This window comes from Ovis canadensis, chromosome 3 (genome assembly GCF_042477335.2).
Source record: "Ovis canadensis isolate MfBH-ARS-UI-01 breed Bighorn chromosome 3, ARS-UI_OviCan_v2, whole genome shotgun sequence".
In the NCBI taxonomy this organism is placed as follows: Eukaryota; Metazoa; Chordata; class Mammalia; order Artiodactyla; family Bovidae; genus Ovis; species Ovis canadensis.
The window spans coordinates 159,109,517-159,132,327 of NC_091247.1; the positions used below are offsets into that span (position 1 = coordinate 159,109,517).

At 39.4% G+C, this 22,811-nt stretch overlaps 1 protein-coding gene across 11 annotated transcripts in view; it reads left to right on the plus strand.

Moving 5' to 3' along the window:
• Positions 1 to 22,811, plus strand: part of GRIP1 (glutamate receptor interacting protein 1) — a 762,378-nt gene that overhangs the window by 580,124 nt on the left and 159,443 nt on the right. For all 11 annotated transcript variants that reach the window (XM_069584696.1, XM_069584697.1, XM_069584701.1 and 8 more), the window contains exons 3-5: positions 8,446 to 8,581; positions 11,925 to 12,070; positions 19,574 to 19,657. In XM_069584696.1, the coding sequence (XP_069440797.1) occupies positions 8,446 to 8,581; positions 11,925 to 12,070; positions 19,574 to 19,657 (366 nt within the window). The remainder of the gene's footprint in view (positions 1 to 8,445; positions 8,582 to 11,924; positions 12,071 to 19,573; positions 19,658 to 22,811) is intronic.

Genomic DNA, 22,811 nt, shown 5'->3' on the forward strand with positions numbered 1-22,811 from the left:
CCTTAAGATAAGGAACAAGGCAAGAATATCTATTTTCATTACTCTTATTCAACAGAGTACTGGAAGTTCTAGCCTGTGCTTTAGGCAAGGAAGGGAAATAAAAGGCATATAGATTGGAAACAAATAAAAACTATCCTTTCTTGCAGATGACATGATTGTCTACATAGAAAACTCTAATCTTCAAAAAAATTCCTAGAACTCTTAAGTGAGTTCAACAAGGCCACAATGTATGAGGTAGATACATAAAAATCAATTGCATATCTGTATACTAGCTATGGACATATGTACATCAAAATTAATAATGCAATACTATTTTCAATTTTACACCCAAAATAAAATACTTTGGTGTAAAACTAACAAAACATGTATAGGGCTTGTATGCTAAAAACTACAAAATGCTGATGAAAGAAATCATAGAAGTTTCTACATAGTTAAAAAGACATGTTGTGTTTATGGATCAAAAGACTCAACATAGTAAAGATGTCTATTCTTTCCAAATTGATAGCTTTAATCCAAATCCTATCAAAATACCAGCAAAAGTTCCTATAGATATAGACAAGATTAGTCTAATATTTTGGAGAGGGCAGTGGCAACCCACTGCAGTACTCTTGCATGGAGAATCCCATGGATGGAGGAGCCTGGTAGGCTGCAGTCCATGGGGTTGCTAAGAGTCGGACATGACTGAGCGACTTCACTTTCACTTTTCACTTTCATGCATTGGAGAAGGAAATGGCAACCCACTGCAGAGTTCTTGCCTGGAGAATCCCAGGGACGGGGTAGCCTGATGGGCTGCCGTCTATGGGGTCGCACAGAGTCGGACACAACTGAAGCGACTTAGCAGCAGCAGCAGTCTAATATTTATAGGGAAAGGCAAAGGAGCTAGAAGAACTGAAATAATTTTTATAAACAATGAAATAGAAGCAATCAGCCTACACAGTTTCAAGACTTATTGTATAGATACAGTAATGAAGGCTGCATGGTATCTGTGAAGGGACTGTGGTTGATGTTCATTTGCTCAGTCGTGCCCAACTCTTTGTGACCCCATGGACTGCAGCACGCCAGGCTTCCCTCCTTTACTATATCCTGGAGTTTGCTCAAACTCATGTCCACTGAATCAGTGACAGACTGATTTTTCACAAGGTTCAAAAGCAATTTGGTGGATAAGATAGCCTATTCAACAAATGGTGCTGGAGTAATTGAACACCCATCCCACTCCCCGCCCCCCAAGTTATATGAATCGTGACTAAATCTCATATCTTATGTAAAAAAAAATTAACTTAAAGTGGATAACAGACTTAAATGTAAATATTATGGTTATTAGATAATATTATAGAACTTATAAGAACTTGTAGAAACTGTAGAAGAAACAAGAGAAATTTCCAGGATCTAAGGCCCAGCAAAGAATTCTTAAAACTTGACAGCAGCATGACCCATAAAGAGAGAAACTGATCAATTAGACTTCATCACAATTAAAACTGTTGGCTCTGCAGAAGACCTTGCTAGGAGAATGAAATAAAATCTACAGACTGAAAGAATATATTTGCAAACCACATATTCAATTGGGGACTAGTATCTAAAGTATATAAGAAACTCAAAACTCAACCATAAGAAAGCGAACAATCTAATTAGAAAATGGGCAAAAGACTTGAAAAGACATTTCACCAAAGAGGATATGCAACTGGCAAATAAGTACACACACACAAATTTCCTCATTTCCCATTAGAGAAATGGCTCAACTTACCCAAGAATTAAAACCATAGTTAGGTATCACTGAAAACCATGTATTTATTTAAGTAAATACATATTTATTTAAAAGATTCAATTAAATATCTCACACATATCAGTATGGCTAAAATAAAAACAGGAACAGTCAAGTACTGGTGAGAATGCCAGTGGGTCATTCACAAGCTGCTGGTGGGAATGCAAAATGGTACTGCTATCTTGGAAACAATTTGACAGCTCATTAGAAAACTAAATATGCAACTACTGTATGGCTTAGCACTTGTACTCCTGGGCATTTATCCCTGATAAATGAGTAATTATGTCCACACAGAAACTCATATATGAATGTTTGTAGCAGCTTTATTCACAGTAGCCCCAAACTGTAAACAACCAAAATGTCCTTCAACAGGTTGGCGGTGATACCAACTTTGTATGTCTATACCATGGGACACTACTTAACAAGCAAAAGGAGCCCTTGCTATGCACAACTTGGGTAACTGACCAGAAAATTATCCTGAGTGTAAAAAGTCAACCACAAAGTTTTACACTGTGTGACTGCATTTATTTAACATTCTTAAAATGGCAAAGTTATAAACACAGAGAATAGGGTGAGGAGTTTTTAAAAAGCACTGGAGTAAGAGCATAGTGGGTGATCTATAAAGGATAATTGTGGGACCCTTGTGGTGATGGAAATGCCTGTATCTTGACTTCATCAAGATAAATATCTTATTTATATATAATATAAGTATTATAGTTCTACAAGATGTTACCATCAGAGGAAAACAAGGTAAAGGGGATCAGGGGCTTCTCTGCATTATTTCTTGCAACTACATGTGACTCTTACAGTTAAGATTCGCTTAAGATATTTCCCTGCTGGTCCAGTGGTTAAGAATCCACCTTAACAGTGCAGGGGATGTGGGTTCAACCCCTGGTCAGGGGCTAATATTCCACGTGCTGCAAGTAAACCCAAGTGCCACAGCTACTGAGCCCACGTGCTCTGGAACCTGTGTGTCACAATGAAAAAGATCCCAAAGGATGCAACGAAGATCCTGCATGCCGCAACTGAGACCCGATGAAGCCACATAAATAAGTTAATAAATAAATACATATTTATTTAAAAGATTCAATTAAATGTCTCACAGTTAAAACTTTTGACTTCGATCCCTGGATTGGGAAGATCCCCTGGAGAAGAGACTGGCAGCCCACTCCAGTATTCTTGCCTGGGAAATCCTATGGACAGAGAAGCCTGGCGGGCTACAGTCCATGGGGTCACAAAGAGTCCGACATGACTGAGTGACTGAACCACCACCAGGAGGTGGTGTTCAGATTGATTTGGTCTGGGGTGGGTCCACACACTGGTATTTCCAAGCTCCCCAGATGCTTCTAACATGCATCCAGAATTGAAAAAGTGCAAATTGAACTGCGCATCCCAAATCCTAGGTCATCATCTGCCATTTCTTGTTCCTCTGCCTTTAACTCTGCCCTTCCATTTGCTGAGATGAGGCTGCCTTCAAGACCCTACTCAGAAATAACTCCTCTGAGGAACTGTCCAGAGCACGACTTATCCAGTCTGGTGATGTATCCTCCCAGGCTGCACCATGGTGACCCTACGCTTACTCTTGTCATCACTCTTTGTTGTAATTGTCATTTTTTGTCCATCTCCCTGCTTTCAGCAAGTGTTATTACAGTTGTTCACCTTGCAATTGCCTGATCATTTAGCCCCTGAATTTTAGGGACCTTCTAAAAATTACAAGTAACTCTCTTTTCCTGCTGTTAAGCCTAATTGTACTTTTAAAATAATCGATGAGGCAAGAATTTCTGGACACCAAGAGTTCACAGAACAAAACAAGATGATTATGCTGTATGTTTATTCTATGCAAAACTTTGCAATCTTCATACTACAAAGCATTAAGATGGTCTGATCTGAGTTCTGTAGGCCCTATGCCTTTGATACGTCTTTTCTTTCTTTCTTCTTCAATCTCTCTCAGGGGCGATACCTTTGGTGGTGTAACATCCAGTCATAACCCAGCATCTCTTTCAGTAGCCTGCCTTCCTGTGAAGGCGCTTTCTGTTCTTTCATAACAACATTAAACAGCCAGCTGGTGGACTTTAGGAATATCATTTTTCCCAGAAACTTTGCATGGATGCATGTTCCATTTTTGCAATAATGTAAAATACACCTTGTGCCCACAAATCCTATTGGCGTTTTTATTGATATTGTGAACTTTATAATTTAGGGAGAATTGGCGTATTTTTTACATTGGGTTATGGAATATCAGTTCCTTGATATCTGAGATTTTCTCTGTTTGGTTGAGTTCTGTATCTCCAAACAGTGCCTGGTACATAGTAAGTGCTCAGTTTTTACCAAGTGAATGAATGAATGAATGGGATACCTTTTCTTTTGTTCTGGTCTTGTATTCCCTCCAGAAGTGTTTTAAAGTTTTCTTCACAGAGATCGTGCTATTTTTCTTTTTTTTTTCCTTAGGGATTTTAGTTTTTTGGCTATTGTAAATGGAGTTTTTTTCTTTTCCAAGAACATTAACTAGTTGGTGTTTGTTTGTAAAAGGCTATGGTTTTCTGCATATTAATTTTTAACCACCTATGTTATTGAATTTTCTTATTCATTTGCAAGAATTTTTCATACTTCTCTTGTTTTTGCCAGGTATCACTGTTACTTCTCTTAAAACTTTCCAGAGTTTAAAGAGGATTGAATTACAAGCCCAAAGAAAAACAGCAAACAACTAAATTTCATTCTAGCAGTGAGATTCTTATTGGTTGAGTGTGTACTGGTATGCATGTAAACCTGCAATTTCTTTTCTAAGATAATTAAACATGGTGATTGCAGAAAATGTCAAATCCACAACCGGCTCATTCCTCGCCAGTTGAGCATCATCTGTTCCCTGAGCTGCTTGCTAATATGGAGAGACTGCCATCTTTACTAGAGTCCTCTTAATTTGGGGAGGGACATTTGCAATTTAAATCACAAAGAAAGAAATTGTCAGTATATACTGACGTGTTTCACTGTGAGTTTTGTTCAGTAAACCTTGCTATACAAGGGAACTCATGCAAATGAATGCATCTCTCTTCATTTCTCCTCGCCATTAGGTCATTATGCAAACATTAAATACCAAAAAAGACATAAAATGATTGATTAGTGTAGTGGAGCTTGCAGGTTAGCAGAAAGCCAACTCAAGAAGCCTGTTCCTCCCTCTCCACACTGCTGCTTTTCTCCTCTCCCTTTCGGAAACACCCATAAATGATTTAGTCAGTCCTGCAGGGTCTGGAGATATTTATTGGCAGTTAACATTCTTGTGATTCAGCACATTTTCTTGCGACAATATTCTATCCTTACTCCTGAGTTTTGCCTAATTTAGATTCCCCCTTTGGTCTGTTCTACTCTGCTAATCCTAATAGATAAATACAGACGAATTAGACAGAAGACAAAATTGTGAAATTGATGTTATATTTGGAACAGCAAATCTTCATTTCACATTGTTGCCAAGACCACCTCCTCTGTGGCCGCCTCCCCCACAACCCACACTGTGGCGTGGTGCTCTCTGATTCATTTGCCTCTGTGGCTGCGCTTTAAGAACCTCTGACTTTTTCCATCTTTGAGTTTCATCGTCTAGTTCATAGTAAGCACTTAGTAAATGCTAGAATCGGTGAGTACACAAATTACTCAGTTAAGTGGTACAGTACATTAATGTTTTCTTTCGTGTTATTAGAACTAACTATTGGGGAAAGGTTTGAAATCTTTTTAAACAAGAGGGTAATTGACTATTATTAGTTTTAAAAGTAACCCGATGGATTTGTATTTTAACAGAGATCAAATTAAACTCATTGAATTTAGCTTTTCTAGATTCTCAGATTCAGCCAGAGGTCTGGGAAGGACCTAGATACCTTCTGGAGAAAATTGCATCATCCGCATCTTATAAGGCTGAATCTATGGGGCTTCCCTGATAACTCAGTTGGTAAAGAATCCACCTGCAATGCAGGAGACCCCAGTTCAATTCCTGGGTTGGGAAGATCCTTTGGAAGGTCCATGGAGTTGCAAAGGGTCAGACACGACTGAGCAACTTTCACTTTCTTTTCATGTCCTATATCCCATGTTATCCAGAAAGTACACTCTTGAAAACCTGAGTAGGAGTGAAGTTCTTATTAATTGAAACTTAATTCTCACTTGCTTGTTACTGTTTAAGACTTGCTTCTCTATGTATTTCTAATTGACCTTTAAGACATACCCTTAAAAACCAAGGCTCCCAACTCCTCAAGTACAGCTCTGTAATAAACTGCTTAACCAAAGGGAATCAATCTACATAGTTAAAGAAAATGCGAAAAATTCTTTCGTTGGGCAGAGTTGTTGAACACATTATGTCTCTGTAATGTGAATAGCCATCATCTATTTTGTAATTTTCATTCTTTTATTGTTAACCTTATTTTTACCTAGCCTTTTGCCAAGGAGGACTCACAGGGGTTGCTTGTTAAGCTGACCTCTTCAGCTATCAGTTGTGCCTGTGTATTCCTTTATGGAGTGCAGAGAGGGTGGCTTTGTTCTGTGTTGAGGGGGCATGTGAACTGCACACTGTCATGGACTTTTGTTACAAATGCACCTGGTCAACGATGTAAAAAGCCCTGTGCTTTTATATACTCAACAAGAATTTTACTTCTTGTTCAGTCGCTGAGTCGTGTCCAACTCTGTCATCCCGTGAACTGCAGCACGCCAGGCTTCCCTCTCCTCCACCATCTCCCAGAGTTTGCTCAAACTCACGTCCATTGCATTGCTGATGCAGTCCATCCACTGCGTCCTCTGTCACGCCCTTCTCCTCTTGCCCTCCTCAGCGTCAGGGTCTTTTCCAGCGAGTCTGCTCTTTGCATCAGGTGCCAAAGTATTCGAGCTTCAGCTTCAGCATCAGTCCTTCCAGTGAATATTCAGGGTTGATTTCCTTTAGGATTGACTGGTTTGATCTCCTTGCTGTCCAAGAAACTCTCAATCTTCTCCAGCACCACAGTTCAAAAGCATCACTTCTTCAGCACTCAGAGAATTTTACTTCTTGAATTTCAATCATTGTTTGATCTCTCATTCAAAAGGTAGTAAATGCAGCTGATGTCACTCACACTCATAGGCTCTTCCTTGGGTTCTGTTTTAAATCAGCAACAACTCAGGTATGCAGTGTCCTGAAACTGCCATGAAAAGAGAAGTATGCAAGGCTGGCAATCCCCAGCCTAGACTGACATTAATACATCGAAATCAGTGGCCTGTCCCTGTCTTCTTTTCCCAGGTACTCTGTTCTCACTAGACAAGATGAGAAATTATTTCTTTCCCTAACACAATTTGACTTTTTTATTGGCTAATTGGATGGGAGACCAGCAGCAATAATTCAAAAACCTTTATGATATGCACTCATAAAATTTTGAAAGGATAATTAACACTGACATATGTAGTTAAGAAAAGGGCAGAGGTGTGCAAATACTTTTCGCTTTTTTGACTTTGAAAAGGAAAGCCTATTCTTGCATTTTAACATGAGAATCTCTGATGTCCTAGGAGTTCATAACCCCTGAAATTCATAACCTGATTCAGGAAGAGTTGGAAAACTGTTGAGTTTCCCCATTCCTACCCAGAGAGTGTATGCAGAGTTGGGGATAACAAACAGAATTTTGAAACAATGCTTGTCATAGTTAACCTCTGGATGGGTAACTGTTAAGGCATTTCTATTTCTGAAAGCAAGGAGAGTCAAGTTTTCTTTCTGTGGTGCCTTCAATCAAAAGATTTGGCTTCTCTCTTGGTGTGTGGGGCTTCCCTGGTGACACAGTGGTAAAGAATCCACCTGCCAGTGCAAGAGATGCAAGAGACACAGGTTCAATCCCTGGTTCAGGAAGATCCCCTGGAGTAGGAAATTGCAACCCGCTCCAGTATTCTTAACCTAGGAAATCCCATGGACAAAGGAGCCAGGTGGGGCTGCAGTCCCTAGGGTCACAAAGAGTGGGACCAACTGAGCATGCATGCATACTTGGTTTGTAGATATGACCCCCAAAAGATTGGTAGCATTTAAAAATTTCAGGAGAGAATGAGAATTAACAGAATTCCCTGGGGATTCTGAGGACCAACCTTGCCTTAATATAGTGTGACACATTTTGTAAGAAATGATGTAAGTTGTAAAATAATGCTATTGTACTTTGTTTTCTGAAAGACCAAAAAAAAAAAGAAAAACTAGAGTCAATAATATTTTCCTTGAACTTGTAGAAAGCTCTTCTCTTATGTCATTCATCTTCCTCAGCTACAAGGTATCACAAACTTGGAGTCTGCTGCTGCACTGTATTATTATTTAAAATTCCATTCCAGCCCCTTTACGTTATGACTCGCAATTGCTCCCTTCAGAGTTACAAGGAGAAACACGAGAGAAAGTCACTTCAGAATGACAGGAAACAAAGGGCGAATATTATCCTTGTACATAAGCCATGTCAGACTATTTATTGTGAATCTAGAACGAAGCACTCCACTGGTACCCATTTTAATAACCTTTAGAGGAATTGCTGCTCCGCTTTATTTGCATGCTCATCTTTACAAGGCACTCCGCAAATTGCAATGGAAAAGAGGCCGCAGAACTTTTCCCACAAAAGAAAAAATGCAGAGTGTTTGTGGGGAGGAATCACCTCACCACCCACAAAGACTACCCCTTGTGTTTCTGCTGTCACTTACTAAAGCAGATTATTTTCTTTTAACAGAGGAATTCAAGGGCTCCACTGTGGTTGAACTGATGAAGAAGGAAGGCACTACCCTTGGGCTGACGGTCTCGGGCGGAATTGACAAGGATGGCAAACCCAGAGTATCTAATCTGCGGCAAGGAGGAATCGCTGCTAGGTAACTGCATGGCAGGGAAATGTAGAAAAAGGAATGAAGGTATAATTAATTCAGAACTTAAAGCTCCATCAGAAAAGGTCACTAATAGATAAATGACACTGCCATCTGCCAGGTGGAAGCATGGGGGGTGGGGAGGAGGCAGATTTCAGAATGATGGCTTTTCTGGCCCATGCCAAAGTCACCAGCGAGCTCTTGTGTCATCTCAAGAGCACTCAAGTCCTCCTAAGATATTAATTTTAAAATGCTTGTGTCTGGACTTCTCTGGCAGCACAGTGGTGAAGACTTCACCTGCCAGTGCAAAGGGTGCAGGTTTGATCCCTGGTCGAGGAGCTAAGATCCCACATGCCTTGTGGCCAGAAAACCAAAGCATAAAACGAAAACAATATTGTAATACATTCAGTAAAGATTTTTTTAATGGACCACATTAAAAAAAATCTTAAAAAAAAAAAAAAACAAAAACAGCCACCTGAATGGATTTAGTCCTCAAATGTGCCCCTACTGCAGTGGGAGTGAGACAGTCCAGTCATCTGACGGGGAGTAGGTGACCCATATTCTGTGGACAGGAGAAACTACCACATGATGAGCCCAGACAGCAAGAGAGGCCCAGCTCCAAGTGTCTCAGTAACAATTTACTTGTCTTACATACTCTCAGCTTTTCTACTTGTGAGGTTTCCCTTTCATCGGGACAAAGAGATGATTTCCAGAAGGGCAGAAGGCTTAGCTGAGAAGGGCTGGTTTTGTCCTTGTTCCTACTGGACTGCAGCTTGCACTGGTTCTTGATGGCAACAGAGCATCCTGGGCGCTGGCCAGGGGTGGGCTTGCTTTGTGGACAGAATCGAAATCTGCGTCAGAAAGAAAGGGTGGAATGGTGCGGTTTCATTCAGAGTGAGGTTCGGTTCAGTCCAATGCAGTCACTCAGTCGTGTCCGACTCTTTGCGACCCCATGAATCGCAGCACGCCAGGCCTCCCTGTCCATCACCATCTCCCGGAGTTCACTCAGACTCACGTCCATCGAGTCCGTGATGCCATCCAGCCATCTTATCCTCTGTCGTCCCCTTCTCCTCCTGCCCCCAATCCCTCCCAGCATCAGAGTCTTTTCCAATGAGTCAACTCTTCCCATGAGGTGGCCAAAGTACGGAGTTTCAGCTTCAGCATCATTCCTTCCAAAGAAATCCCAGGGCTGATCTTCAGAATGGACTGGTTGGGTCTTCTTGCAGTCCAAGGGACTCTCAAGAGTCTTCTGCAACACCACAGTTCAAAAACATAAATTCTTCCATGCTCAGCCTTCTTCACAGTCCAGCTCTCACATCCATACATGACTACTGGAAAAACCATAGCCTTGACTAGACGGACCTTAGTCAGCAAAGTAATGTCTCTGCTTTTGAATATGCTATCTAGGTTGGTCATAACTTTTCTTCCAAGGAGTAAGCGTCTTTTAATTTCATGGCAGTGAGGTTAATGTCCCTTAAATCCTGGACACCATTATTCGTGTCTGCAGAATCCCAAATTAAGTTTTAGAGTTCTTACCTTATTAAGTGCCACCTGAAATAGTGGTCATTTTCAATGATCAACCTACTTGTACAGGTTATAAGCTCAAGCCAATTGATTGCTCCATGATCTACAGTACTGTTTGTAAAACCAAGTTGATGTCAACACAAGCAACTTAGTCGTCTTCCTTCAGGGTTTGTGGCGGGGCGGGGGTGCATTTAAAAAAAAATTTAAGTATAGGTAATTTTAAATGTGTTAATTTCTGCTGTACATCAAAGTGATTCAGTTATACATATGAATATATATACAGGGCTTCCCGGATGGTGCAGTAGTAATGAATCTGCCTGCTGATGCAGGAGTCACAAGAGATATGGGTTCAATCCCTGAGTCGGGAAGATCCCCTAGAGAAAGAAATGGCAATCTGCTCCAGTATTCTTACATGGAAATTTTCATGGACAGAGGAACCTGGTGGGCTATAGTCCATGGGGTCACAAGGAGTCAGACAGAACTGAGCACACGCACACATACATGCACACATATTATTTTTATGTTATTTTCCAATATGGTTTTTAAGAGATTTCTTTCTACCATAGCCTCCTTGAATTTTTAACAGTCATAGCCAATTTGTGATGCTGGAACTTCGTGTGTCTCCAAAGTTTCTTTGTTAGCCCCTAAAGCAAGCATGACTGGCAAAGGAGAGGGTGAGAAAGTCGTTCACACATGTATTGATCCTATAATTAAAAGTAACACTCTGCCAGTTGTAGTATTATTGATCACCAAATATTTATTGTTTAAGCCACTACCATTTCACAGGTAGTAAACCAAAATAAGTCAAGATAAGATACCTGCCCTTGGGGGTTTATAATCTACTGAGGGAAATAGGGTATTTAAAAAAAAAAAAAACATGAAAAGTTTGGGAGCAATAATCACATTGTGTAATAGTAAAAAGCAACAACAATAGTAAAAAGCAATAAGAGTTGTCACAGTGCATGAGACAGTTAAGTTGCCAAAAAAATGTCAGTCAGTAAACCTGAGTTAAGAGTGCCCATGTGTACCGTAGACTAGAGAGGATTATGGAGGTTCTGAAGAGAGGATGAGTGGAGCTGGGCTAATGTAAAGCAAATGAATTTGTTATTCTTATTTGGGGAGAACATATTATTGGATTAAGTCCTGTCATTGGTCTTGCTGCCTGCTCTTGGTTTAGAGGTAGAGTTTGACTAAACGCCCCAAAGTAGCCACAGTTCTATTATGATGGTGAGGAAGGAGGAGTCTGTTACTGAATCCCTGTGATTTCACTGTAATTTCTTCACTGATACTTTTTGAAATCAGTCCTGCTATAAGTAATAAATAGCAAAATAAAATGACCTTCTAATATGGCCCTGAACATACTTCTAGTGAAGATACCAAAAGTGGTGAAATGTCCAAAAGGCAAGCAGCAACACTGAAAGGGAATAAGAAGAAAGGAAAACTTCTGGTGTGTCCAGGATACAGATAATCTGCCCCAGGAGAACCGACTCTTTAGGGGCAGAGCAACTGAAGATAATTTTCTCTTTATTTCACTTTTTGATGCTCTTTAAAAATAAAAGAGCTAAAGGCTTAGGGAGAAAAGTCAGAGATAGCAGCAGATGCAGTAGAGGGCTTAGAAAGCATACAGTCTGCACGAATGAGAGGGATCCCTGAGCGTCTCATCCACCCTCAGCTGCACTCCTGCCCTTAGAACCAGCCGCATCCTAGGAGGCAGGGACCCTGCTGTGTCGTCCTTCTGGGCTTGCAGTTTATCCATGATAGCAAAGTGGGAAATACGGACTGGCCCATGAGGAGGAGAGCTCCACTGAAGCGACTCTTTGTTTTGCAGAAGTGATCAGTTGGATGTGGGTGACTACATCAAAGCAGTGAATGGCATCAACCTGGCCAAATTCCGCCACGATGAGATCATCAGCCTGCTGAAGAATGTCGGGGAAAGAGTGGTTCTGGAGGTGGAGTATGAGCTGCCGCCAGTCTGTAAGTCATCATGGCCTGAGGCAGAACAGCTGCACCATGTTTTTGCCCCAAACTCTTGGTTCTCCTTTTTTTTTTCTCTTTTGCTATCGTTGTCTTATTACAGGAACAGCAGAGCATACTTTCTTAATATTTAAAAAATTATCTGATTTTCTGTTGCCTACTCTGGAAGAATGTTAAAGAGCATAAATGATGATGAAATTATCTAGGACTCGTGTTTCATTAAAGCCATCTGTGAACATCAGAGCTGAACTTTAGTTCAAATAGACAGTCAATTCCTGGCTCCAGTTTTTACTAGCTGCATGCCTTTGAGAAAGTTACTTAAGCTTCTTCTGTTTCACTTTGCACATCTGAAAAATGGGGATGATTTTAGTAACCTATGATATTACTCATGGATCTGTTATGAGGGTTAAAAGAGTTAGCGTTTGTAAAGCATTTAGGACAGTACCTGGCAATATAAAAATGTTTGGTAAATAATACATATACAAATCAATCAAAACTATAAGGTAGGCATTATTATCATTATTATTCTCATTTTACAGATGCTTAAGTTAAATACGTTTTCCCAAACTAGTAGGTCCCGAAGTCAGAGCTTTGCTCTTCTGTACTACTGAGAACTGAGACTGATTATTAATAACTGGTGATAATTCATTTGTTTAGTGATGACTTATTGAGCATTACCATGTTCCAGCCTATCCCTCAATGAATGTCAGTAGAATTTACACTCTAGGAGGGACTTCCCTGGTGCTGCAGATGGTAAAGAATCTGCCTCAGTGCAGGAGACCCAGGTTCCATCCCTGGGTTGGGAAGATCCTCTGGAGGAGAAAATAGCAGCCAACTCCAGTATTCTTGCCTGGAGAATTCCATGGACAGAGGAGTCTGGCAAGCCCCAGGCCATGGGATCGCAAAGAGTCAAACACGGCTGAGGAGACTAGCACTACTGCTGCTACTAGAGGAAGACAGAAAATAAAATAAAACCACAATAAATAAGTTAATTACAATTGATCCTTGAACAGTGAGGGGGTGAGAAGTGCCAGTCCTCCTTGCAGTCGAAAATCAATGCACAACTTATATTTGACCCTCCATATATATGGTTCCTCCAAAACCAAGGTTCTTCCATAACCTAGATTGAACCAAAGAGGTATAGTGCAGTACTATAGGATTTACTATTGAAAAAATCCACAGGTACATGGACCCACACTGTTCAGACTATGTTGTTCAAGGATCAGCTGTATGTAGTATGAATGTTATGGGTCATGAATGCTGTGGGGGAAAAAAAATAAAGCAAGGAAAGGGGTTGGGAGTGTGGGCGGGGAGTGTCATTGGCAATGTGAAGTAGAGTGGTTAGGAACAGTTTCATTGAGAAAGTGATATTAATCGGTGACTGGAAGGAGGTGAGGAAATTAGCTATATGGTTTTCCGAGTTAAAAGAGTTCCAGAAAGAAGAAAATGCCAGTGCTAAAATCAAAAGACAGGAATAATCTGGCCTTTTGTTTGGCCAGATTAGAATAATAACCTGGCCAATAATCTGGCCTACTTCTAGAAACATAAAGAAGGCCAGTGTGGCTGAAACAGAGTAAGCAGGAAGAGAAGCGGGGGAGGCGGTGAGAAGCGTAAAGGGTGGAGCATCCACGTAGGCCAATGGAGGGACCTTGAGTGTTGCTCTGAATGGTGCAGGAAAGCATTGTATGGTTTGGGCAGAGGAGTGGCATGCTCTGATTAACGTTTTCAAAGATTCCTCTGGCTGCTGTGTTGAGAATAGACTGCAGAGTCAAAGGTAGAAGCTTGGGAGACCATTTGGAGGACTACTGCAGCGATCCAGGTGAAGGATGATGGACGAAATGGTGAAAAGCACTCAGATTCCCCATCTATTTTGGAGACAGAACCAACAGGATTTCCTGATTAATTTAATGTGGGTTATGCAGAAAGAGGGGGCGTCTCTGGTAGCTCAGCTGGTAAAGAATCTGCCTGCAATGCAGGAGACCCTGGTTCAATCCCTAGGCTGGGAAGATCCCCTGTATTCTTGCCTGGAGAATCCCCATGGACAGACAAGCCTGGTGGGCTACAGTCCATGGGGTCACCAAGAGTCAGACACAACTGAGCACCTGCAGAAAGAGAAAAGTCAAGGACCATCGGAAGGTTTTAAGCCTGAGCAACTGAAGGATGGAGTTGCCATTAATGGGGGTGGATAAGAATGTGGGCAGAGCTGTCTTGTGAGGAGAAGATCAGAAGTCCATTGCTGGAGGAAATTGCCTTGTGGTCCAGTGATTAGGCCTCTGTGCTTCCAATGCAGGGTGCCCAGGTTCAATACCTAACTGGGGAAACTCAGATTGCACAAGCTGTGCAGCATGGCCAAACTAAATAAATAATATTTTTAAAAAAATTTTTTAAGAAGTTCATTGTTTAAAATACTACAGCTGAGGTGCCTATTTGACATGCTAAGAGAAAATGTCAAGAAAATGCTGGAGATACAGTTTGGCATTTGTGAGAAAGATCTAGAGTAGAAAAGTAAATTTAAGAGTAATGGGACTAGAGATGATGTTTGAGGCTTTGGGATTAGGAGATAGCACTCAGAGAGTGAATGTATAATACACACCAATCACCAGTTCTTATTCTTAACATAAAATCTAACACCGAAAATCTCATGGTGACTTTATAACAAAATCAATTGGAATCTGAGTTCTAAAACTTTGCTACAGCGTTTTTATTTTCAGTAAGAGCCGGCAGTAAAATAGTGTTGAGAGCTTGAACTGTGTCACTGGTTAAGTGTCAGTTTTGTCCCTTTCTAGCTTTGTGACCTTGGGAAAATTATTAACAAGTTCACTGAGCTATAGGTTTCTCAGCTACAAAATGACTGTAATGGATGTAGAATTTTTGTAAGATTTCAAGGCTGTGACCATGTATTTAGATCATAAGCACAGACTCCGTAAGCCATAATGTATCTTAGCCATATTACCATTATTATTGTTGTTGTTGTTATTTTTACACTGAAAGTACTATGTTTTCTTGAACTTAAAGTCAGTTTGTTTTGAAATCACTATCTTAAACCACTGCCTAGGAGTTAAGAGGAGTCAAATATCTAGAGTTAATGCTCTCTGATTAAGCGTTTTTATTCCACTGTGTACATGCATATCAATTAAACACAACCTGTTCCTAAGAGGAACTCTTAGTATCGCTCTCAGGATAAGGCAGTTGTGGAGATTTGCTGAGCATTTTGGGTTGTCCAGAGCTAGGGATTTCACAGTAGATTAGAAGGCATTTATGCAGGTCCAGTAGGAAGACTAACACTCCAGGCATAGCATATGGCAAGGAAGTATGAAGATAGTCTAGTTCACAGGTTGAATCTCCAGTTTGGAATTACTGGAACACGAAAGGAAAGAGAGGGCCTCAGAGGGACGAGGTCAGTGAGGTAAACAGGAACAAAGTGAAGGAGGGCCTTGTAAGCCGTGAATGGTGGACAACAAGGGGCCTTTTTTTTAAGGTTTTAAGGCCAAGGAGCAGCATCCTCAGATCAGAGTTTTGGTTTTGGTTTATTATTATGTTTTGGCTATGCCACACGGCACGTGGGATCTTAGTTTCCCAACCAGGTATCAAACCCATGCCCCCAGCAGTGGAAGCGTGGAGTCTTAACCACTGGACCACCAGGAGAACCCCCTAGATGAGAGTTTTTAGACTTATTTTAAGAGGTCAAATGGAAGCTATGAGCCCCCAAGCTATTACAGTTTTCCAAAAGAGAGGTGATACTCTGAATAAATATAGCATTAATAGAGTTAAAGAGGAGAGGGTGGACATCAGAAATATCCAGGGGTTAAAACCTCTCCTGACTTGGTGATTATACCTGCCTTTTCTCCCTCACACAATAAAGCTGATGGAAAAAGAGAAAATATTTTTAAACACAAAAGTGTGGAGTTTTTAGTAGAAATCAGATAGCAGAGGTCTATTCGCCAAGGATTATCTCTGTCTCTTTCTATTATGTTTAGATAAATTAATAAGATCTTTGCGTTCAGGGAGATCGAAGGGATTAATAAGGCTCCCTTTCACTGAACTCAGACAGCTAGAGCAGGCACAAGCCAGACCCCAGGGAGAGAGCTGCCTGCTGAAAGATAGGCCACCCAAGGCCAAGACTGTAACTCTCTCAAGAATCACAGCAATCTGAGGCTTAGCCAGCCCCATAGTCCAGCAGGAATTGGAGAAAGGTCCGTATGAGAGAGAGAGAGAGAGAGAGAGAGAGAGAGTGTGTGTGTGTGTGTGTGTGTGTGTGTGTGTGTATGAAAGAGAGGGAGAAAGAGAGAAAGCGATCCAGAGAGAGAGAGAGCAGATGGAAGAAAAATGGAACTGTGACCCTGTGTGTGTGTCTGTGTGTGTGTGTGTGTGTGTGTGTATGAAAGAGAGGGAGAAAGAGAGAAAGCGATACACAGAGAGAGAGAGCAGATGGAAGAAAAATGGAACTGTGACCCTGGGTAAGCAACTCCCCTTTTCTGATACTCAGTTTCTTAATGACAATGAAATAGTCGACCTCCATAAGCTTAGAATTATGTGGTATGTCAAGGCTGTATTTAGAGAGAATGTTACCAGACTGTATCTTGGGCATTTGTATGTTCAAAGTTGGTCTAGAGGAGTGCCTTCAATTTTTTTTTCCCATAACCCTTAAAGAATTTTGAAATATTACCTAATTCTCATCCACTTTTTAGTTAACACCTAAAATTCTTTATGATAAGCTTTAGTAGTTAGACAGCATATAATTTTGGCATGAGGATTATTTTATACATCTTTAAATACCACATCCATTCAAATCTTAGAGCAATAGATTTATCTCATTTGTTTTATGAAAAATGTCAGCCATGGAATTTTATTGTCAAAGGCAGTCCTCGCCACTAAACCATCAGTTAAATCAGGCTAGCTTTTTTATCAGAAGGAGTCCTTCCGTAATTCAAATAAATGTGTTAAGGCATGTCCCTGTGACAGCCTGATTACTTCTCATGTCTAATTCGAAGAGAGAGAGAAAGACTAGATGATGATGACAATGGTGATGATGTTGATATGGTTGGGGGGACAGGGGGTCATCCCAGGTCTTCTCCACGTGGTTCATTAGGGGATGTAGTCTGAGGGAGCATCAGCTACCCAAGGGAAGCCCTTCCTGTGCCAGCTGCAGAAGGCAGACAAGACAAGCCGAACCACAGGAGCACATTTGCAGACGTTGCTCACATCCCCTAACACTGCATTGGCCAAAGCAAGTTAGCAATGCAAAACCAACGAAATGAGGTAGGAAAGTGCACAACTTCTTTCTCCTATAGGTGTAGGTGTTGGGGAGGCGGGGGAGTAGTATATAATTTAGAAAAACCAAACCTACCATAACAAAATAGAGTGTCACTTTATGATATAGAAATACATACATATGCACGTATAGAAACAAGGGGCATCAGAACAACTAAAATACTGAGGAGTATTGTTGCGTTATAAAATTGGTTCTACCTCGGCCTTTTATGTGCTCAGTTTGATTCTTTGGGTAAGCCCCTTAGTTGCATCTCTGTGTCCACATGCACATGTGAAGTTATGAATAGAATTCACATGGCCAAACAGATGTCTGGTGCTGAATATGAAACTTCAGTCACAAAGAGCGAGTCACACAAATGTAAATTATAAAGACCAAATCTATTTCATTAAGTATATTAAAATGTAGTCAGGATTCCCATTTTTCTTTGCCCGTGATGAAGAGCAATAGTGTGGATAATCTAAAGCTGTAGATAATCCCTAAAGTCTTCATATTGACTTTAGATTTGATTGTAAGATTTTGTGGTCAGCAAGATTTAGTTCATGCAAAATTAAAATTACGGTGCTTTGCTTCCCCAGAACAGATATTCAGCCAACAAGGACAGGTGGCCCAGAATTAGAATTTGGTTGTATATAATTGAAAGTTGATTTAATGATTAAATTAAATACAATTTGTAAACCACTTTCAGAGTTTCTGGCACAGAGAAAACATTCCATAGATGCTCATTAATTATTTCTCCCTTATTTCTCCCTATTTCTTCCTTAATAGGAACAGAAAGATCATGTTCTTAACCAATTTCTTCAAGCGGCTTGTTGGGTCATGGAAATAAGAAAACATTCGTTTTGAACTCAGTTTTTTTTTTTTAATTTAATTAAAACTGTATCTCAATTCTTTTGACTATTTGTATGCACTGCTCCTAGCTGGTTAGAATAAACTGAAATCCCCCTGATAGCAAGAATATGACATTTAATTAAATCAGCAGTATACGAAAACGTTTTATTCAGCTGTAAGTTTATATTGACTTTCAGCAAATCCAAGTTCTTATTGTACTTTGTGTTCCAGCTGCATGTGTCCAGTTTTGTGAATTTACCTGTGTGCTGTTCATAATCGTGTCCACTCCTTTAAGGATTCGTAATTTATGATAGTTAAAAAGTAATTGTAATTAATGCTTCGTTAAAATTATTTTTTATTCTTATGAGTGGAAAGAAATGTTCTTTTCAAAGATGCCTTTAAATTTTGTCTGTAAGTTTCTTGTTGATAGTGGAGTGAGGAGCCATTCCCTTCTCCAGAGGTTATTCCTGACCCAGGGATCAAACTGAGTTCTCCTGCATTGCAGATGGACTCTTTATCTTCTGAGCCACCAGGGAAGCTCATGATATAACTTATCTCCTCATACTGTGTATAATGTAATTAGAGAGAGCAACTTGGCAATGCAATTTCATTTTGTGAAACGAGACCAATAACCAGGCAAACATAACCTAAGCATGATGGTATCAAGTAAAATTAAGTAGATCTTTATTTTATTAGTTAGTAATATTTTGAATGTACTTCAAAATTCTTTTACTCTCCAAGTTTCATTTGGGTTATTGATGTCTTTGTTTAATTGCTATGCATCATGTCAGAAAATCAGTTTGCATCAGCTTAACCTATTAATGGCAATCTGAGACTAATACTTTTCTTCTTGTGCTAGCTGCAAAAAAGATAATTATTAGTTACTCAAGAACAGTTATGTTTTATGAGTGTTATCCAGTTGTCATCACCAATTAGAATGGTATTCAGATGTGTTCTTTCTATAAAATGTTGTAAGTAATAAAAAAATAAACATAAAACATTAATTATTTTGTAAGTCTTACAAAAATTTTGTATAACTTTTACATAATACAAAGGGGAAACAATTATATTTATCACATGAAGATTGTCTGTCTTGTTATATAGATTTTTAACAATGTGAATATTAGGCTCTAAAAACTGGCTACACAGGAGGAAAGGAAGTATCTCTGGTTTTGATTCTACCTGGACCTTAATTATATAAGTCATTTATACAGATGACTATTTTATGATATTTGTATGTCATTCCAATTTTGTTCTGATATTTTCTCTAAAAACAGATTTTTTAACTGTTTAATTACTCAATAAGAATTATTTGCAACAAAAAATCTGTTGTGTTTTATCTAGAAATCTAGAAATATTATTATGAAATAAGACTTATTTCCCTCTCTTTTTCCTGTTTGCAGCTGTTCAAGGATCGAGTGTTATTTTCCGAACAGTGGAAGTCACGTTACACAAAGAAGGAAATACCTTCGGTTTTGTAATACGAGGTAGGTGGCAGTTAGAAAATAGAACCATCAGATATTCTTGGAGAATTTGTCATTGAACTGTTGGGGGTAAATTAGAAAGTAATTTCAAAAAACCTGATGTTTTCAGTGTCTAAAGTTACCTTGACATATGACATATGACATAGTTACCTTGTCTATGTCTTCTCTGGTGGCTCAGATGGCAAAGAATCTGCCTGCAGTGCAGGAGACCCAGGTTTGATCCCTGGGTCAGGGAGAGCCCTTGGAGAAGGAGATGGCAACCCACTCCAGTATTCTTGCCTGGAGAATTCCATGGATAGAGGAGCCTGGTGGGCTACAGTCCATGGGGTCACAAAGATTCAGACACAACTGAGCAACTAATACACACACACACGCAATGTTACCTTATAATTTTGCATCCATTTTTCTTTAAAGAAATAACGCAATAATTGGGAATCAAAATGGAGTCCGAATGATCTAGCTAATTAATTTCAGTTCATTAATACGCAGTAAGAAGTCACTGTTTGTAAACCTTGTCAGTTCATAGTCATCCTGCTGCTTTGCCAGTTGTCAACATGTCTTTTGCTTCCCTTATATATTTTTCTGTATCATTTATCATCGAGTCAAAAATGTTGGTGAATATTGCTTGATTTGATTGAATACACTAGGGTTCAAGAACTTCGTTTAAATTATTTTTTCCTAAAATGCATTTTGTTACTGTAGTTTCCTAAAAAGGAATTGCAGATAATCTAATCCCTTGAGCACCTTGGTACATCAGTCCATCTTTTTTTTTTTTTTTTAATTTTTTTTTTAAATTTTTTTAGTCCATCTTATTTTTGAATGATATCAATAATAAATATTTCAGGTGAAATTTTGTCCACAGTTTGTCTACAGGACCATTAATTCTGAGCTACAATGCTGGCTTTTAATATTTTCTTTTATTATTAGCAATTTCATCCTTAAAGTCTATACATGCATTAACAACTCACAATTTCTAGTATGACAGTGAGGTTCAATAGGAAACTAGGTAAGCATCAGGAATTTTTTTTAATGTTTCCTTATTTTTTTGTTTTTGTTTTTACCTATTACATTTGGTACTTCACCAGCAGCAAAACTCTATCAACATTTTTGACATTAATTAAAATTAACTAACCATCTTAAGAAACAGACATGCCTCAAGGAATGAAAGACATGTATTCATTATACAAACTTGCCTTATATGACTAAGTTTTAGACATTAGGTTCAATTCTGTGTCAGTCATGTAGCAAATCAATCAATCAAATATTCATTAAGGACATGTCAACATGTCGGCATAGGGCAGAGTACTGTGAAGTCATGAGACAGAACCCTGATCCACAGGGAATTATAGTCCAGTGAATTTTAAGGCATAAGTTGATATAATGCCCACATGAGTATTTAGAGAAAACAGGCAACTAGGATCCCACTAAGTGATTTAGACCAATAGTTTTATACTTTACTGACCCAGTCCTACATTTAAGTGGAGCCACAAACCCCAAGATCATTTACCTTAGCCATTTTCAAATTTCTGTGTAAAAAATTAGATGAATGTAATGAAAAGTCAGTATACAAGTAATTTTAGCTTGGAGGGTGGTATATTCAAATCTAGTTTTTCAATATAAGCATGAAAGAGAGGTATACTTGAATCACATGCTTGCATGTCTAATTATTGAAATGCTGCAGTAAAAAATACTGCTGGTGCAGATACTCATCACTAGTTGCTGTCTGGTTAATCAATAACAAATCAAATTGCTAATAAAAGAGCTAAACCAACAGTGATTTATCGTTTAAGAACTAAAAAGAATACAAGCAATTTCAATCTGAAGTCACCTCAAGACAACTGATGGTATGATGGTAACAGATGTCCGTCCCACCGTTTGCAGGAATTTCAAATATCTGTGCGTTCATGCTTTGTAAGAGTTTTTAAAATATGAGCCTAGACACCTACCTAGTGCATCATAGGCATTTAATAAATGGAAGAATGATGCCTAGATTTGTGTGGACATCAGGCTCCTCTGTCCATGGAATTCTCCATGCAAGAATACTGGAATGCATAACCATTCTCTTCTCCAGGGATCTTCCCGACCCAGGTATCAAACCCAGGTTCTCCTGCATTGCAGGCAAATTCTTTACTGTCTGAGCCACTAAGGAAGCCTTTTAGTTTATGAGTACCAAATTTTTGTAGGTTTTAATAACTCCCTTAGTGTATTGGTTGAACACAAAAATTTGTCAAATTTTGCAAAATGTTTAGTGAGCATAAATAAAGAACTTATATTTGAAACCAATTTGAGGCCCATCTGGAGGGTCTTCCATGCTCAAAAGGTACCCATCCCTTAAGAGTTATTGGTTAATCACAAAGAGAGTTGCAGAATGAAAAAGTACTGTGGATAAATGCTGTCATGGCAGATAAGACATGATGGCATAGGAGGGATATGAGCTTAACTTAGATCAATGGGGAATACCAGGACATTTCAAGAAGGAAGGAGAGGGAGATAATGCAGATGAAGCATGTTCATTTAGTGCTAGAGAATTTCTTCTTACTCACTTAGGATGGGTCTTTTAACAGTAAGCCAGGCCTTTAGCTGATAAATTGAATTACCTTTCTCATGCTGTATGTCATGATTCAAAAACCTTGACCGTATAAACAATAGAACCTTACACCCATAAAATAAAAAATGTTGTTCCAGCCTAAATCATGGAGAGTTAAATTTCTGTTAATTCCTTTGCCACCAAGCAGAAGATGGTTTAGATTAACGGGAAGAAAATCAGTGAACTTATTTACAAAACAGAAATAGAGTCACAGATGTAGAAAACAAACTTATGGTTACAAGGGCATAAGGAAGGAGGAGAGGTAAATTGGGAGATTGGGATTGATATATACACACTAGTATATGGAAAATGTTGTTCAGTTGCTCAGTCATGTCTGACTCTTTGCAACACCATGGACTGCAGCACACCAGGCTTCCCTATCCTTCATCATCTCCCAGAGCTTGCTCAAACTCATGTGCATGAATTGGTGATGCCATCCAACTATCTCATCGTCTGTTGTCCCCTTCTCCTCCTGCTTTCAATCTTTCCCAGCATCAGGGTCTTTTCCAATGAGTTGGCTCTGGGCATCAGGTGGCCAGAGTATTGTTACCTATATGTCAAAGTATTAGT